This window comes from Poecilia mexicana, unplaced genomic scaffold, assembly GCF_051168715.1.
Source record: "Poecilia mexicana isolate PSO_F unplaced genomic scaffold, ASM5116871v1 scaffold_22, whole genome shotgun sequence".
In the NCBI taxonomy this organism is placed as follows: domain Eukaryota; kingdom Metazoa; phylum Chordata; class Actinopteri; order Cyprinodontiformes; family Poeciliidae; genus Poecilia; species Poecilia mexicana.
In genome coordinates this window covers 13,913,968-13,932,542 of record NW_028263391.1, presented here as the reverse complement: position 1 = coordinate 13,932,542, position 18,575 = coordinate 13,913,968, and the positions used below count along the sequence as shown (strand labels likewise).

The following is an 18,575-nucleotide window of genomic DNA, read 5'->3' as shown; positions in this document are numbered from 1 at the left end:
TTTGTGTCTTTTATAATTTTGTTGGCCCTCTCAAAAGTGATATTATCAACAGTCTAGTAATTCAGTAATTCAAAAATAACAGTATTTGGATGGGATGTTATTCTATATTGAACTTGAAATTAGTGTAAAAATGCATAGAGGAGCATAAAACAGGTATCACTACAATGACATGAATGTTGTTGAAACGTGTACTTGTGTAGAAGCTTCAGATTTTTCCTCCCTTTTTCCCCCTCCCTTCTTTCCCCCTCCTTTCCCTTTTCCCCCACTTCTAGCAGTCCCTTTTGCCCCATTTTAGGTGGCACCCGCTGCCGACTGGCCGTCAATCTAGTTCCTAACGAATTTCTAACAATCCTAACAAATTCCTAAAAGTCCTAACAAGTTCCTAACAAGTTCCTAACAAAGTCCTAACAATTCCTAACAAAGTCGTAACCAATCCTAACACAGTCCTAGTATTTTGCGTGCTACGTCATCACGTATGTCATGCGCAGTGAAGTACGCGGAAAAAACGAATGTTGTTGTTGCTCCTCCGTCTCCTACTGTTTGACACCTGTTTAACCGAGGTAAAATTAGTATTGACTAGTTACTGTCCACCATAAAGAGATACTGTTGCTTGAATTATTATTCTAACATGTGCTCTAACTTGTACAGTTTTTAAAGATGACGAAGACAGGAAAACCGGACTCTTACTGGGCTGGTGTCATGCAGCTCTATGCTCAGGGCAAGTTTAAGTTCACCACAGGGAAGAGACCTGGAGCAAGAAGGTGGAAGTCTGTGATCCAGCGGATAGACGCATGTCCATTGACTCCTGCCTTCAACCAAAAAGTCCGGACGATCGACATATTTGGGAAAAAAATCCCCTGCAACTGCGGCTATCATACGGTAAGTGAATTTCTTTTACAATAGATGATCAAAAGGCTGTTTCATACCAGTGACTGTTGACATTTTTAAGTGTTTCACGTAAGTTTTTTATTATTATTATTATTTTGTTACCTATCTTGATTTGTAAGACAAAAGCAGACAATAATTTGAAATGGTTATAGAACACTAGACAGAATTTAATGATTTATCACAAGTTTATTCAATGCTGTTTTCCACAGTCAGCTGAAAGCATGCCAGGTGCAGGGAGCAGCACAGGTGTATCTAGGGCTACTGCAGATCCAAGTCTACAGAGCAGTTCAGCTTTAAACACAGTTAATCCTGGCTTGCACAGGAGCTCAAGCATAGTCGAAGCTGCAGAAGATACAGCCACACAGAACAGTCCAAGTCTAGGCACAGTTCCAGCTGAAGAGACAGCACAGAGGAGTTCAAGTTCAGGGAGCTGCAAACTTCCAGCCATGTCAGTCAGTCAAACTCCAAATCAGATAAAGTGTGCATTGTGTAGTGAAGACATCGACGTGGAACTTTTTTCTGAACATTTGTCTGACTTTCATGCAGAGCAATGTTGTGAACATTGTGGGAAAAAGGTCCAGGGTGCAGTTGGGTTACTTCATCACATTGAAGAAGGCCATGTTCCACTACACCAAACATCAACATCTTTGCCAGTCCAATTTCCAGCTTTCAAACCGCAACATGGGATACCAGCAACTTCACCCCTTAAACCAGCAACACCTCTCCGGAAACAAGGACCTCAGCCACAACAGTGTGTTGAACCTGTGCAACACCCCCAGCCAACTCCTTCAGTGGCTTCTTCACCTATTCCCCATCTTAGGCCTCCACAGGTGAATTGGGTCACCTTTCTTCCAAAACAGTTTGTTCGTGTCATCAAGCCAGCAGACCAGGAGTGGATTGCTCAGTCCCTTTACCACCCTACCGGACAGCTTAAGCAACAATTCTCCCAAAACTGGTTTTATCCACCCAGTCTACCAAAGATAATTACTGCACCTCCAGATCCAACAACCTACTTCAGGCAGAGGATGTTTTTATGGGCACCGATGCGGATGTGGGGAATTCCTTTAAAGTGTCATCAGTGCAAAACCAAAATGCATCACTCTGGAATATACACAAAGATCAGAGAAGTTATCGACCTGGACTCAAGGTATTATTTGATTGGGGGAGACTATCCCCGGTGCAGTAAATGCATGGTACCCGTTTGTCCATGGAGCACTGAGGTGCTAAATCAGTTAGATCCTGCCCATAGAAACAAGTTTCCAGCCATTCTCACCACACAATTGGCTCTTGACAAAAGGTGTGTGACTCTGCTGAAGCCACGGACTGTCGGAAACAGCTCCAGTTATATACAGCAAGCACTAGAAGAGCTGCACAGTGAGGAGTGGGCAAAACGCACCATCGAATATCTCTCTGACTGTGAGCTTCACAAGAAGAAGAGCGCCCTAACTCAGAGCCAAGAAGTGGTCTACCAGAATCCACCAGAGTTTATTCCCCTTCCTCTTGCACAGTGGTTTGAGACTGTGCATGCAAATGAAATACTCTGCCACTTGTCCGAGATGAAGGGTGTCATAACCTCGACATATGGAAGGATTCTAAAGCTCGACTCCACCAAAAAGGTATAGTAAAACACCTCTAAAAAATTTCTCAATTCTGATTAGAATTTGCACTCCAAATTCTAATCAGATTATAATGGTCTATTTTTCTTTCTTTTTTTTTTTACCAAACAGATCACCAAGAAACTAGCTGGTGGAATTTCTGAGACTGCAACCTGGATGACCAACATCACCAATGAGTATGGGCAGGTCCTGAACTGTGTGCTGACCACAGGTGAAGGAGCAGGGTTGGAGGAACTGTGCCAGGGGATTGTGAAGCGCTTCCAGAATGCTAGGGAACCAGAGCCACATATCCTCTATGTCGACAGAGACTGCTGTAGTGAATCAGGTTTGTGATTTTCAGACTTTGTTGTAATTCATTATAACATTTGTTTAAAGTCCAGTTTAAAATATTTCATGATCACTTTAATTATTGAAAACCCAATGTAAAAGAAATGTATTTTGAACAAGAGATTTTGATCTGTGTAGCAGTTATGTTTCATGTGGCAACATTAATACCATCAGCTGTGAGTCATCAGATAAATGCTGTAGAATTTATTAATTTGTGTTTTATTTATATATTTATTTTTGCTTAAACAGGTGTGCCTCCGGTGCTCGAGTGGTTTCGACCATGGAACACTAAAGTGAGGCTTGACATCTTTCACTACATGAGACGATTCACAAGCGGGCTCACCACAGAACATCATCCTCTTTATGGAACTTTCTGCTCCAAGTTGTCCTGCTGCATTTTTGAATGGGATCAAGATGATGTCAACTGCCTTAAAGAAGCAAAGAGGTCAGAGCTCAAGAAAAAATATGCTGGTCATCCTCCCACAGACGCCCAAGTTTTGGCCAACATTAGCTCCAGTGAGCTTGCAAAACATTGCAGAAGAAGGACAAGAGGGGTAGAAGAAACCCGGAACCTCATCCAGGAATTATTAGACTCCATGTGGGAACTGACTGACACCTCAGGTCTCCGCCTGATCAACCCTGAGAGCATGTCTCATGTGTGGCAAGTGCAGCAGAAGCATCTGCCATGTATCCAAGATCCACCTGGTGTTGAACTGTACACCAAGCTTCGCTCAACACAAAAGGGAGACAAAGAAGTTCCAACCTTCAGATGTGGCAGGGGCTCGTCTTCAGTTGAAAGCTTTCATCGACACCAGTGCTCCTTCATACCAGGTAAACTGTGAATTGGTATATTTGATGTCATTAATTTTTGTAACACCTGTCAGAATTTTAACCGTACATCTAAAAATGTTAATCAGCAGAATTTCTGAAAAGAAATGCAAATAAGTTATTTCATAACTGCTGCCAATCTTTGCAACTCTGTTTTTTAAGGATGGAGAAGCAATGCCATGCATACTCAAATGTATATGCTTGAGGGTGGATCCAGATGGAACATGAAAAGAGCCCAAGAAGCTTTGGACACGAGTCGCAGATCACACACCAAACTCTATGACGTTCGTCTGATGTCCAATCTCAACACTCTGAGCAGCAAAGTACTGGGTCATGCCCTCTTGCCAGAGTTTGTTCCCCCAGGCTGTCCCACAGGTATTGGACCTAACAATAATTTAATTTACCTAACAAATTCCACAAAAATGCTCATTTTTGTACAGCAAATTTGTCACTTTCAATACAATTGTTGAATGTCCTTTATTATCCTTGAAGGTGAGCGGATTGCTGTGGAGTATCTTCTTGCTCAGTCAGACAGAGGAGACCTCTTGGGTCCTCAACAGGACAGCGAACTGGGAGTTATTTTGCCAGAGATGCAAGCTAATGTTCAGGAGGAGGACAGTCCTGATGTCACCATCAGTGATGTCACTGACATTCTTTCAGAGAGCCCCCACGACATGCTACAGTGTGAAAGCCAGTTGGAAATGACATCCCCTGACATTCTTTTTCCCCAGGCAGAGTCTTCTCCCATGTCATCTCAGGTAATGTCTTAATTACACTTATATTTATTGAGAAATTTCTCTTAACAGAGCCAATTACCCTCATGTGTTCCATGCTTCTACATTGGCATCTCCAATCTATTGTTATAATTTATGAGATTATCATCAGGCACTGAGGATGACTGTTATTGAATAGTTTGGTGATGATCAAGTAAATAAGATGAACAAGAGCAAAAAAAAAAACAAAACATTTCAAACTTTAAAATACCCTTGCCATCTTGAATGCAGGAAAAATGTTGTTTTTTTGGCAATAAGGAACATTTGCTGTCGCTTCTGTGTGTTTACAGGAAACCAGTATCGACTCAAGCCCTACCTCTCCCACTCATGCTGCTGCTCCAGTCAGAGGTCAGCTTACTGATGACCTCTCCTTTAGCGGACCAAGTAGCGGTTTATCCCAGGTAAAGTGAGACCTATGTGGGTTCATTTTGTTTCATTACAGCATGGCACACTTTGTTTGGTTGCTGGATTATGTTCTATAGACAATTTTGGGATGTAGTTGTTATAAAATCATATTTCCAGATTAGGCTTTGGCTTAGCTTTATTTACAGGCGCTTTTCCATCTTTCTCAGCATCTAAACATTTTTTAAATTAATAAATCTGAAACAGTACTTGATTTTATATTTTAATCTACTTTATTTAAACCAGTAGTTCCCTAGTCTGGTTCTCATGTACCCCTCTACTGCATGTTTTAAGTGTCCTGCTTGCAAACAGCTTACTTAAATGATTAAAAGGCTTCTGCAGCACTTGTTGGGAACCACTGGTTTAGACTACTTTATTTCTCTCTTTTTCTTCTGTGGCATGTTGGCCTTTTCCTTTAGTACAAATATGGATTATACAGTCCGATCAACCAGCAGTTCCAGGAAATTGTTTGAGATGACAAAGAAATGACTGTGTGTATATCTGTACCTATGTTCCGTTTTTTTTTTTTTTAAGGAGACCCGGTGTGACTACAGAGGTTTTCCTGGATGGGAGGCAGTTGACAGCTTGGCAGAGTACCTTTTGAGCCTCAACAGAACAATAACTGCATTGTCAACAACAGAGGTAGAAAATGTCTTGCAGCTGTATTCTAACCTGCAAGCTATGGACAAGCAGCCCCCCAAATACACCTTAAAAAACAAGAAGAGCACATTACCAGGACCATGGAGAGCTTCCCGGAAACGAAGTGGCTCTGCACCTGGTCAACAAGCAGCTGAAAGGTAACCTGTCTAATATTTGACACAATGGATAACTTGTTTGCATATTCACTGATGGAAGCCAAGTCATGTGTTGCAAATAAAAAATTTTTCTCTGCATTGTAAAGTTTTAAGCTTAGGAGATTAATATGGGTTTGCTGAGCTCATCAAAATGAGAAGAACTTTTCTACTGCACTTCATTACTGCTCCAATCAAATCAGTGTTAATAAACTTGTGTTTTTCTACTATTTGAATGACCCGTTTGTCACACAGACTCTTCATGACCCATGGCCAGGCTGCTCAGAGACCTGACTCAAACAGAGTGTCTGAGTGCATTTGCCTCAAGCTGTTGAAAGAATATCAGCAAGCAAGAAACCGGCCAAAAGACAGCAAGGGGAAGATTTTACCCATCCCGCAGTCTATTGTTCAAACATACTGCCACATTAAACAACTGCTTGAGGACTCCCAGCCCATACAGGACAAGACCAATTTGTTGTTAGTCACCATCAACAATACCACTGTGTGTGCTTGGTAAGAAGTCCTTTATTTTCAACAGATATTGCACTTTAAAGATGGCTTGACTTTGAAAGAAAACAATTTATGTTTTTCTTCTTTCAGGCTACATGAGCGGCAGAAGAGAACAGACAGGGACACTCTTCTCCAAGGTGTGAAGCTTCCTCCGAAGGTGTCCGTGGCTGACGCCTCCTTCCCAGAAGCGAGACAGCTCCCCTCCATTCCTGTGGAACACGGACATAAAAGCATGGAGTTTAAGGAACCTGAAAACAGAGAAGGCGAGGCACTGATCCGTCAACGGGTTGGTGGTAAAGCTGGCTTCACACAGCATTATCCTCCATCATACCAGCCAGGACACTTTTCACAGGCCCCCGTTCCTGCCAGCTTCCTGTATCCACAGACTGATCAGCCACCATCATCTGCTTGGTCCTACTGTGAGCAGAACCAGGTGCCACAAGCGCCATCCGGTTCTTTGGGTTTCTGCTACGGTCCACCAGCTCCAGTTTTGACCTCATTTGGACAAGGACAGTTCCCACCCCTGCCATCTCCTATGGCTCCATTTTATAGGTACTATACACCACCACTTCACTCATCAACTCCTGCAGCTGCTGCTGGTTCAGCATCATCATCACCATCAGATCAGGCTCCAGCCAACATGAATCGCTACAGGAAGTGGAGACAGAATAGGGCAGAATTAGAAGACCAGGAACGGCTGGCAAGAGGGGAGCCTCCCAAAAAGCGCCAATGGAAGCAGGACTACCATTATCAGTGTTCAGTTTGTGGTCAGGCAAAAAACAAAAGCACTGGCCATACGCAGATTAAGGGAAAATGGTACTGTCCAGCCTCTGGACAAACTATTTTGGAATGGAAAGAGTCTCTTGGGAAGCAATGACTGTTTGAAAGATTTTCTTTTTAGTTTTCAGTTTTTAGCGGATAGAAATCCAAGCAGTTGGATTTATTTTTCCCAGCTATTTTTATCAGTGCAATATGAGGTTGCACTAAGAATTTTGAAGGATGTTCTTGCCTTGCTCACTGATAGTTTTATATTCTGTATCTATAATATATTATGAGGGAGAACAGTTTTGAAGTAGATTAATAATAAACACTGCAAAAACCTAATACAAAAGAAAATTAATGGAAGAATTTGACACTTTATCATTTCGGTTTGCACTTGTATATGCTGAGTTTATGGCTGACAGATTAAAAAATGTGTGATCTGAAGTTCTCTCTGATATTTGTATGTTTTTAGTCAGCCTGTAGGTGCTGCTTTACATGTCGAGGTATATTGTTAGCCCTCTGTGAATGTTGTGTAAAAGTGAATAAATATCACTGATCATTTATTTGTGTCTTTTATAATTTTGTTGGCCCTCTCAAAAGTGATATTATCAACAGTCTAGTAATTCAGTAATTCAAAAATAACAGTATTTGGATGGGATGTTATTCTATATTGAACTTGAAATTAGTGTAAAAATGCATAGAGGAGCATAAAACAGGTATCACTACAATGACATGAATGTTGTTGAAACGTGTACTTGTGTAGAAGCTTCAGATTTTTCCTCCCTTTTTCCCCCTCCCTTCTTTCCCCCTCCTTTCCCTTTTCCCCCACTTCTAGCAGTCCCTTTTGCCCCATTTTAGGTGGAGTGGTTAAGGCGATGGACTGCTAATCCATTGTGCTCTGCACGCGTGGGTTCGAATCCCATCCTCGTCGAAACGTTTTCTAGATTATTTGAATAACGTTATGCGTTTCTCATCAAACTCCTAACACGTGATCGTGGTAAACAATTTACTACTCTGGAAAATACCTTGGTTCAGAGTTAGCTTCCTCGGTCACACCAGTATTAGATGGCATAGACAAAATTAGTTCCAAAAATTCAAAATGGTGGCGGCTTTGCAATCTTTGTGTGCTTGTTTTAGTAATTAAACCTTTTCATCAAAAAAGTTTAAAAAGAGAATTCAATCTTCATTTTATGATACAAAAGCTTTTTCTTTTTTGGGGTAAAAAATATAAGAGGAAAATGACCCTCCATATGATTTTATTATCATGGTTAAAAGTGACAATTTTTGACCATTTTTAATTTATGGTTAAATTAAACCATAAATTAAAAATCTTAGCCATAATATTTTTAATGTTTCTTATGGCTAAGATAAATTAAAAAGGGAGTATTCCTTGACTGGCAACTGTCCTGCATTATTACTCACTCTAGGAGGCGCTGTACTGCTTACCCTTTCTCTCAAAGAAATGCAGAGTAAAGTTCAGAAACGCAAATCATTCAGTCTAAACCCATGAAAGCTATTTGCTACATAACACGGGGGAAAAAGATACAGACTACCATTTATCAGTCTGAATTGTAAGAGTCTCTCAGCATTCCACAACTCAACTTGATGATATTTGCCCACTTTATTTGATTGGATGCTTGGTCTCTTTGTGATTATGACAAAGTAAAATCTCATTTCGATCCACCACTTTTTAGCTTCAAAACTTTACCCAGCATAACAAAAACAACAGTTCTCGCTGTAGCAAAGTTACACCACACTGTAATGCCAGCACAGTTAGGACATTATAAAAATAAAACATCCTGGTTGAATTAAACATTACACTTAAAACCTATTTATTCCAGGGGGACATATAACTTTGGTCTTTATTTATTACAGCACTTGAAATGAATGATTGTTCAGTGTTAGCATAACAATGTTTGTTTTTGGTGTGATGCTAGCACCTTATTGCACAATTCGGTTTGTTTGACATTTTAGATAGACAGAAACTTCCCTCAGGAAAATGTTACATTTTATCTAAAATACTCAGCATAGTTTATGTTTCATCAGTAGATAAATAGTTTTAAGAATACTTGTCAATATGATTTGTTGGATCAAGAATAATCTCAGTTCTGTTTCAAAACTGACTGTCACTAATTAGTAATGCTTACTTGGCCTAACAACCAGTTTTTCTTCTGTGGTATCACTTGTACCAAAACCACACATATGTAACTCTGAACTGTGACATTTAAGTCGCTCTTGTGTGGCCCTTGTTGGTGTGGAGGGCTCCAAGCAGATGGAGGTTATGTTTCACCCCCCTGTAAAAGCATAACCCCAATCCTGATTTTTTTTTTTTTTTTTAATATTCCAGCAAAGCAGGCGGCGCCAAGAGACACTCCTCTCATCTAGTATGGGGGTAAGTGGGGCTCTGGTCAGGAAGAAATAATCACTGTTGCTTACTTATAAACTTTTTAGCAATGTTTTATCAAAACACTCAACTTGAGACTTTTTTTCTGTGTTGTTGGAGACTTTCATGTTGACAACGCTCCGGAGCCCTGCTGTGTCCTGAAATGTAATCAAATTCGATGTAATGAAATTAGCACAGTTTTAGCAAGCGCCTACTACAAGCTAAATAAGTTTTAAAAGTAAACAGTGGAATCAGCAGTTTCTGAGTCATTGTGATGTATGGAGCTACTACCGTTCTAAAGAGTCCGTGATAACAAAGCAATATGTCCAGAATTCCACTCTACCTAAGCTGAGTGAGTGGAAGCAAAAACAGTCAGAGCAAACAAATAATTTTTTTTTTTTCAAAGTTAAAATGAATGAACAAGTCCAGACTGCAGAGAAGCCACGCAGCTTGAGTGACCAACTCCGCCTGGAGGGGAAATTAACTGACGCCGTAATCATAGCTGAGGGAGTGGAGTTTCCAGTTCACAAGGTCATCCTCTGTAACTGCACCCCGTATTTTTGGTGAGTTGGTCAAACTGGATTACTTCCTGTGTTTTTATAAGCAGGTAAAGGTACTATATTTTGTTTTCAGTTGAGAATTTAAGTTGATAATCAGTAGTCATAATGAGTAAACTGAAAGGTATTGTTGAGGCATGTGTGAAAGGCGAAACAAAGTGAACAAAAGGGCAGTTTTGTATGAATGAGTGAATGAGCTAATGTACTTTATTAATCCCAGTGGGAAAATCACATAATTTAATTTTAAAACAAGTATTAGAGTTTTGCGACTATCTCCTGTTTAGCATTAATGTTTTTCATAACTAAATACAATCACCATAATGCTATTTCCTCTGGATATTAGTTCATAAACTCGTTTTGACCTCAAATGCTTTACTCACATTCACATTAACTAGTAACCATTGACTGAAGCTCTAAAAACACATTAAAACCACAAGTCTAGTATTTAATAGTGTTAAGTGAAAGTGGCACTAATTTAACAGCACATGAAGCATTTCATTCAAGTCAGGCTGATAATGCCTCACTTGACTGAACATATTTCTGTGATGCTTGATTTGAACAATTTGATATTAGTGGCAGGATGCTGGCATTGGAGAGAGAGGAAGACAATGGTATCATCGGAGAGAAACAAGAGGTTTGGTACACAGCATTTTCAAGAAGTCCTGTAAAGTCCTGTGTTGTACAGTGCCTATAAAAAGTATTCAGCTCTCTGGTGAGGGTCAAATGGTCCAGTGGCGCAGATGTATGGCAGCCTCACTGTTAGCCAACGACCAAATTGATTGTCATTAGCTACCGGTTGATGGTTAGCTACCATCAGTTGGTAGCTAACGGTATCAATTGGTCATTAGTTACCATCAACTGGTAGCTACCATTAATTGGTAGCTAACAACATCGATTAGTTGATAGCTATCATCAATTAGTAGTTAACTACCATCAATTGGTAGCTAATGACATAAATTGGCTGTTAGCTACCATCAGTTGGTAGTTAGCTACCATCAGTTGATAGCTAATGACATTAATTGGTGGTTAGCTACCATCAATTGGTAGCTAATGACATCAACTGGTAGTTAGCTATCATCAGTTGGTAGTTAGGTACCATCAATTGGTAGCTAATGACATTTGGTTGTTAGCTACCATCAGTTGGTAGTTAGCTACCATCAATTAGTAGCTAATGACATCAATTGGTAGTTAGCTATCATCAGTTGGTTGTTAGCTACTATCAGTTGGTAGCTAATGACATGTGGTTGTTAGCTACCATCAGCTGGTAGTTAGCTACCATCAAGTAGCTAATGACATCAATTGATAATTAGCTATCATCAGTTGGTAGCTAATGACATCAATTGGTCATTAGATACCAATTGATGGGAGCTAACAACCATTAATTGTGAGTAACTGAGTGGATGGGTGAATGACTGAAGTATGTAGTACTTCATAAAGTGTTATACAAGTACTGAACATTTGGTGTTTAATCCTCCAGATGGCTCTTTTTTACCTTAAACCTTTGAGAGCTTCCCAGGGTTTTCTGTAGAGAAGCATCCCCACAACATAATTCTGCCACTACCATGTTTCACAGTGGAGGTGATGTGTGGTTTTTTGGTGTCCTCCAAACACAGCATCTTGTCTGATGGCCAAAAAGCTCCATTTTGATCTGGTCAGAACAAAAGACTTTCTTTGACTTGGCCATTGAGTCTCCTTTATGCCTTTGGGCAAATTTTATGATACGAGCCTTGATATGAGTTTTCTTCAACAGTGGCTTTTTCATTCAACAGCTATAAGCAGAGTCTCTTCCATCTCAGCTGATAGACTCCTTAAGTGTTAGATGTGTCTTACTGGCCCTTCTCACCAGTTTCCTTCTTGCACAGTCCCTCAGATTTTGAGAGGATGGCCCAATATGGACGTACCATATTGCTTCCATTTCTTTATGATGGAACTAAACTGACTTATATTCAATAACCTTTTCTGTGATTAGCTTGGAGTTCAGTTTTGTCTTCATGCTTTAATGGAGGCCATGGTTATTGATTAATCATTAAACAAACGTCCAGAAACAAGTGTGTTTATGCTATGATCACCTGGAACACAGTCACAGCACTCAGGTGTTTTCCATTCCACTCACTGTGAGACAAATAGCATCAAATGGCTGGACATCTTTTGAATTAGGTTGGTCATTTTAAACTGAATTAATATTTATACAATAACATTTTATGTTACTTTCAACTTGTCATTATTTTGTAGAAATCATTATTCACTTTGAAAGTGGGGCGGGGTTGTAACAGTTACAAAATTACAAAAAGGGAGTTAATATTTTTAAAGCAACTGTACTTATGTCAGCATTTCATATGCATAGTTCATTTATGTTCCAATATGTTTTTTTTCTACTAGCAGTACATCTGAGAGTTGTTTGTTTTTGTGCAGATAAAAAGAAATGGTGATACATTTCAGTTAGACACTCAGTCTAGCCTCTGAAAAAGTTCAAGGATGATCGTGACATTATGTATCTTATATAACTTAATGTATATATCTATAATGGAACCGTTCAGGAGCTGAATGGCTCCATTATGCTCACCCCGTTTCAGATCTATTCCCTGTCATAAACTTGGTTTATCAAACCTTTTTCTCCATACCTTTTTAATACAAGTGGTCTTGCAGTTAAACAGAGCTAGGTTGTTCCCAAAGTCTTAAAGTTTCTTTCTTTATTTTTTATGTCTCTTCAGACATACCTAACACGTTTTGACGTTCTACTTCCGTCTTCAACAAAACCTGTGACACCTGCTCTGACTAAGACAGAAGTAAAACGTCGAAACATGGCAGGTATGTCTGAAGAGACATCAAAAAATAACCCAGTATCTAAAAGCAAAACAAATTTTAAGACTTTATCATATATATAAACAATTAGTTTCATCGATAGATTACTATATTGTACTTAAGAGAAGATAATTACAATCATCTCAATAGCTCCATTTTATGTTTTCACTACAGACATTACAGTAAGTAAGAAGTAGGTAAACTCTAATCAGTTTCTAACACTTTTTACACAAGTTATGGAGTGAAACACATATTAAATAAAACATGGTTGTGTCTTAATGAAAATCCACAATGTGCTTCCTCCTCAGTGCTCTCTTCACACGATGGTCCAACGAAGACCAAAAGGTGTTTCACATACCAGGAATATCATCTGCAATGATGCGGCTCATCCTCGACTATGCATACACAAACTCTCTCACCGTCACTGAGGCTAATGTGCAAGAGCTTCTTCAAGCAGCAGATCAGCTGAACGTACATGAGGTGGTGCGTGTCTGCTGCATGTTCCTCGAGCGTCTCATGAGGCCAGACAACTGCATCGGCATCTGGAGGTACGCGACAATCTGTGTGCACCCTGAGCTGCGTTGGAATGCCTTCGCCTACATCCTGCAACACTTTGAGGAGATTGCTTTGTGTGATGAGTTCCTGCAGCTCTCTGCAAACGAGCTAGCTGAGATCATAGAAAAAGATAACCTGAATGTGACAAAGGAAAATAAGGTGTATGAGGCCCTTTTGAGGTGGACTTCTCATGATCTTCCAGAGCGAGAGTCATACTTCCAACTTCTCATGACTAAGGTGTAGTCATTAGATTGAATTTAAATACTCACACGTTCATCATTTCATTATTTCTTTGCCAATATTATTTAGGCTGATTAATTAGGAAGTTGGCTGAGTTTACTGGAGTACATTTAACAGTACATTGCTTTTTTTTTTCCACAGAAATTGACTATAGCAAGCTTAAGTAAATAATTTTAACTCAAAGTGTGTACATAACCTCCCCCAATGTGGGAAGGCGAAGTTTGAATAAAGCTCTTCAAGATAAACAGCTTGTTTTGATACTGCAAAAGAAAAAAAATAATGTCAGCAAAAAATAAAACAACAACACCCTAATGACAGGAAATATAATAATTTAACTAAATCAAACATTATTTGAAGATAATAATCTTTAGATATTTTAAAAATCAACAATTAACTTGCATAACGATCAAAAACCATGAATCACACTTTTACCATAAAGAATTTGCAGGAAACTTGTTGGGGAAAAAAGTACCGTGTATTATTTTTATTATATATCTAAATCAGTAAAAAAGTAAATTTTAGTTAAAAAATAAATGTTTTGTTGGATTCCCATGATGTTTGTTACTTGTACCTGTTTCAGTTGAAACTTTAAAAATTAACCTCTTAACAATTAGTATTATTTTCTTCATACTGGTTTTGAAGTAAATCTCTGATATTTCATAGTAAGACATTAAGAGTTTAAAATAATACATTTTCTATATTTAAACATAGTCTACATTAAGAATACAAATAAATCAAAAGCAGACAACATAAAACGAATGCAATGGTAACAAATTTCTTTAACAGCATCACCAAGCAGCAGTCCTGCACATGGGCAATTTATTTTTACTTCGTAAGTACAGCATAAATGTGCGACGAAAGTCAAATTAGCAAGCAACTTGATGGCACTTTGTGAAGCACGCTTCCCTTAGACAAGAACTACTCTTTGCATTCGAGTGTGCTAATCTATTTAACAATGTGGATTCACAGAACTTGAAGTCCATTTGAAAGACAGAATCAAACACTTTTTCACGTGCAACTGCAGAAAATAGTTCAATTAGCATAATACATTTTTGTTATAAGGATGCCATTTAACTATGCCTAAAATTTATGCATGCAAATTTAAGTATATGTATACACTTCCTTTTGAGGATTTATTTTTGTAAAGGATCTGTAGTTTTTTCACACACTGTAAAAAGCAAAACACAGTACTGAAAAACCTTTGGCGAACATGTTGCAACCGTTTATGAGATTCAAAAATGAAATAAAAATGCAGAGAAATACATTTTCTCCTGTCATCTCTGTCTAGATCCGACTGGCCTTGTTCAATATAGACTATTTCAAAGACAAGCTGCTGCCAAATGTGCTGGTGAAAAAACACTGTGTGGGCCTCCTGTCTGAAGCGATGGGAACCATGAGTCAAGTTTTATTATTTAGAACCCATTTGACCAGCAACTTCAATCGCCCTCGTCGGCCTAACACTATCCTACTAGCCATCGGTGGGTGGAGTGGTGGAGATCCAACCAATGCCATTGAGGCATACGATGTTCGTTATGACCGCTGGACCAATGTTGGCAACAACCTTGAGCGGCCTTGTGCCTATCATGGTGCCGCCTTCCTCAACGGCTACGTCTATTGCATCGGAGGTTTCAACAGGGTGGAGCATTTCAACAGCGTTCGCAAGTTTGACCCCGTTGCATACACCTGGCATGAGGTGGCTCCCATGCACCACCGGCGCTGCTACGTGAGTGTGACTGTGCTGAATGGGTGTATTTACGCCATGGGAGGTTATAATGGACACGGGCGACTGAACACAGCAGAGTTCTATAAGCCGGAGACAAACCAGTGGAATTTGATTGCTCCCATGCACGAGCAAAGGAGCGATGCAAGCTGCACCACTCTTAACAGCAAGGTGGGTCAACTGAGTTTTGTGCTGCTTTTTAAACTGCTGTGTGTAATTAAAGGCCTGCAAACATAAACGGAACCAAACTGTCAAGGAAATGTCAGAATTCAAATTGAATTGTTCAACTGGTTAATATAGCTTAGCTATTTGTCATCTATTCCCTGAGAACAAAGCAAATTTGAAAAAAAAAAAAAAAAATCCCCTTTTGGGGAAAAATTGCTGAATATTTTACATACTTGTACTTTGGCAAAGGCACTATAAAGGGGGCACCGTTTTTTATGCTGTAAAGATGGAGTTAACGTATTTTCTTTAGTTGAAAGCTGCAATGTTTCACTTGCCTCCTACAAGAGTTCCCTTCAAAAGATGATTTGATTGTTCTGCTGACAATGACGCGCTTGCAGCTGGTTTGTAAAGACGTGTAAGAGCTGAAGGAAAGCGAGACAAAACTCCTGGCATTCATGTCATTGCTATCTGACCAAGTATCCTTATGTCCAAAAAGTTATAATCAATTACTATCCTGTCATTAAAAAAAAAAGAAGTAAAAAGCAAAAGCCCAACTCGTGACTTTTTTATTTATTTATTTTTTAAAGAAATTTCACTACAAACTTGCATGATGTCCTTGATATAAACAGTTAAATCATTTAGGACTATTTTTTTTTTAGATTTATATTTGTGGGGGATTCAATGGAACAGAGTGCCTGCAGACAGCTGAATTTTACACCCCAGAGAACAACCAGTGGACACTGATTACCCCCATGAACAGCCGGCGCAGTGGAATAGGAGTCATTGCTTATGCAGGTCATGTTTTTGCAGTAAGTACAGGAAACTGTGCTGAAGCACAGGTTAGATGTTGAAACCTCACTTATAATGTGTGGAGGCTTCCATCAATGTTTGTTTCTAATCTGATCCGACGCAGGGAGGGTAAGTAAGTAAGTAAAACTTTACTTATACAGTGCTTTTCAAGACAAAAATCAACAAAACAGAATAGAAAAATACACAAAGTAAATTTGAACAACTGCTAGTACTTTAATTAACTAGTGGTGTTGTGGTAACATTTGGTACTTACCACATGCATGAGACGCTGTCTTCTGGATCTAATGTTTGGGTGAAATATTATGTCATTAAGTTCACAATTTAAAATTTACGTAACACTACAAAAGTGTGTCAGGAAGTATCTGAAGTGAACAACAGGAGAGAAATTAATTTTGTAGTGTTGCTTTATCATGTTTAACATGCTGTGTGCAAAAACGTAAGGGGTAAAATTTGAACTTCCATTTTAGATTCTTCAAGTCTATGTCAATTAAATTGTGCATGTATATGCAAAAACCTTTTAATCTATTAGACAAAAGGTAATTATAAAATTATGTTAATATAATATACAATGTAATAATTTTTTTCCAGCTGTAACTAAAATCTGAAAAAAAAAAAGAAAATAACTAAAATATTTCTTGCCTATGTTGTGCATTGCCTGGACTTTTTTTTAGGTGTTTGTTTTTCTGACATTAGTTGTGTCCTTTGCTAATAAAACACCATGGCAACCTTGTAAAAAGTTTTAACAAGCCTTCATATAAAAATGATATATGCTCCTCATTAAAATGTTAAGGACCAGCAGGAAAAAATGCTTTTAGTGGGATTTGGATCAGGAGAACATGTAGAATGGTTGAAAAAAGAGGGTATTCTCCTGGAACAAGTAACTTTTCTGATGGGTGTGGTAACGTGCCTTGCTGCCCTGTTAAAATAGTGAACACAGAAAACACTGGGACCCTCAGTCAAGAGGGACGATTTCTGTATTACCTGCATTGTCTGTGTTATCCGTGGTGTGACGACCGTACACAAACTGAAGCTCCATTGAAGGACAAAAGTCCCAGATCATAATTCTGATCTGGGACTTACTGGCTACTCTACGGTCCCAGTAATCTTGGAAACATCACAGTTTTTCAGACAAATGTTTTTCTTGACAAAGAATAAAACTCTGTCCAATCTCCCAATGTTATTTTGTTCTTTTTTCCTTGCTAAATGATGATGAATCCTTTTAAAGATATGTCGTTGAATTTATCGACGCAATCCAGACCTAAGCCAATGACCATGGCAAGGTAATTATTTGGGTTGAGTTGCTCATCTTAAAATCAAAACCTACTAAATTTAGAACTTTAGATTGTGTATATTTTTGGTCTTAGTTGTTGCTTCTTCTTTTTTTTTTTTTTTTTAAATGCTGTTCCTTGTGTGTCCTGGTGTTGAATGAGGTTCTAACTTGCTTGAACACCTGAACCAGCACACTTTCCTTCTCTCCAACAGGTCGGTGGCTTTGATGGCAACAGGCGTCTGCGCACTGCTGAGGCCTACAACCCTGACACTAATCTCTGGACGAACGTGGGCTCCATGATTACGACCCGCAGCAACTTTGGCATTGAGGTGGTTGAAGATAGGCTCTTTGTTGTTGGGGGCTTCAACGGCTATACCACTTGCTACAACGTTGAGTGTTACAACAACTTAACAGATATGTGGACTGAGGTCTGCGACATGGAAATCTTCCGTAGCGCCCTTAGCTGCTGCGTGATATCCGGACTCCCCAACATGGCCGATTACATGGTCTCTCGTGATGCTCTGCTGGAGGATGAGGAGGAGGGAGAAGACGAAGAAGAGGAGGCAGAGGAGGAGGAGGAGATGGAAGCTGGACATTGATTCATCATTTCCAGTGCCATTAACTAAGACGGGCACAAATATATTACTCGATTAATAAACCACTCAGAGCATTAAACTACAGTTGTGTAGTATTGGTGATTTCTTTTTACATAAATATTTGTATTTGTGTTTGTTTCAAAGGCCTTTAAAACAGGCCATTTTTTTCCTGTGTTGTTAATTCATAACTGAGAAAGTATACCTTGTTTTTATTTTGTATACCATGTGGTTGTACTTGTAACATCTTAATCAGACTAAGTTCATGAATGCAATTGAGGTCAGAGGTTTACATATACTGATATGAATGCCCTTAGTTTGTGGGACTTTTATTTTGAACCCTGGCACACTGATTTAGCATGCTGCTTTATGTTCCGCCCCTTAAACATACGCTTCTACGCTTAGAAGTAACGTTTTGAGTAAAATTAAGATTAAATTGACCAAATGTCTGAAATACTAAATGTTAATTATGTAGTGAATATGGAAATAGTACATGTTCACGTCTGAAGATAAATTCAGTTATATTGCTCCTTATCAGAGTTATGCAATATTGACTTTTCCGATATAATTGAACGCAGCATTT

General features: G+C 39.0%; 2 protein-coding genes across 2 annotated transcripts; both read left to right on the top strand.

Annotated features, from left to right (window-relative positions):
• The first annotated feature begins 1,913 nt into the window (after positions 1 to 1,913).
• Positions 1,914 to 7,460, top strand: LOC148152814 (uncharacterized). Its single transcript, XM_088002727.1, has 9 exons — positions 1,914 to 2,504; positions 2,616 to 2,829; positions 3,081 to 3,662; positions 3,822 to 4,034; positions 4,152 to 4,417; positions 4,723 to 4,833; positions 5,369 to 5,631; positions 5,881 to 6,138; positions 6,226 to 7,460. The coding sequence occupies exons 1-9, from the start codon at positions 1,914 to 1,916 to the stop codon at positions 7,010 to 7,012; spliced, it is 3,285 nt and encodes a 1,094-aa protein (XP_087858853.1). The 3' UTR covers positions 7,013 to 7,460.
• A 1,602-nt stretch (positions 7,461 to 9,062) lies between these two features.
• Positions 9,063 to 18,079, top strand: LOC106918022 (kelch-like protein 10). The gene is made up of 5 exons (XM_014987435.2): positions 9,063 to 9,843; positions 12,948 to 13,431; positions 14,723 to 15,325; positions 15,979 to 16,128; positions 17,612 to 18,079. The coding sequence occupies exons 1-5, from the start codon at positions 9,692 to 9,694 to the stop codon at positions 17,996 to 17,998; spliced, it is 1,776 nt and encodes a 591-aa protein (XP_014842921.1). The 5' UTR covers positions 9,063 to 9,691; the 3' UTR covers positions 17,999 to 18,079.
• Positions 18,080 to 18,575: the final 496 nt, after the last annotated feature.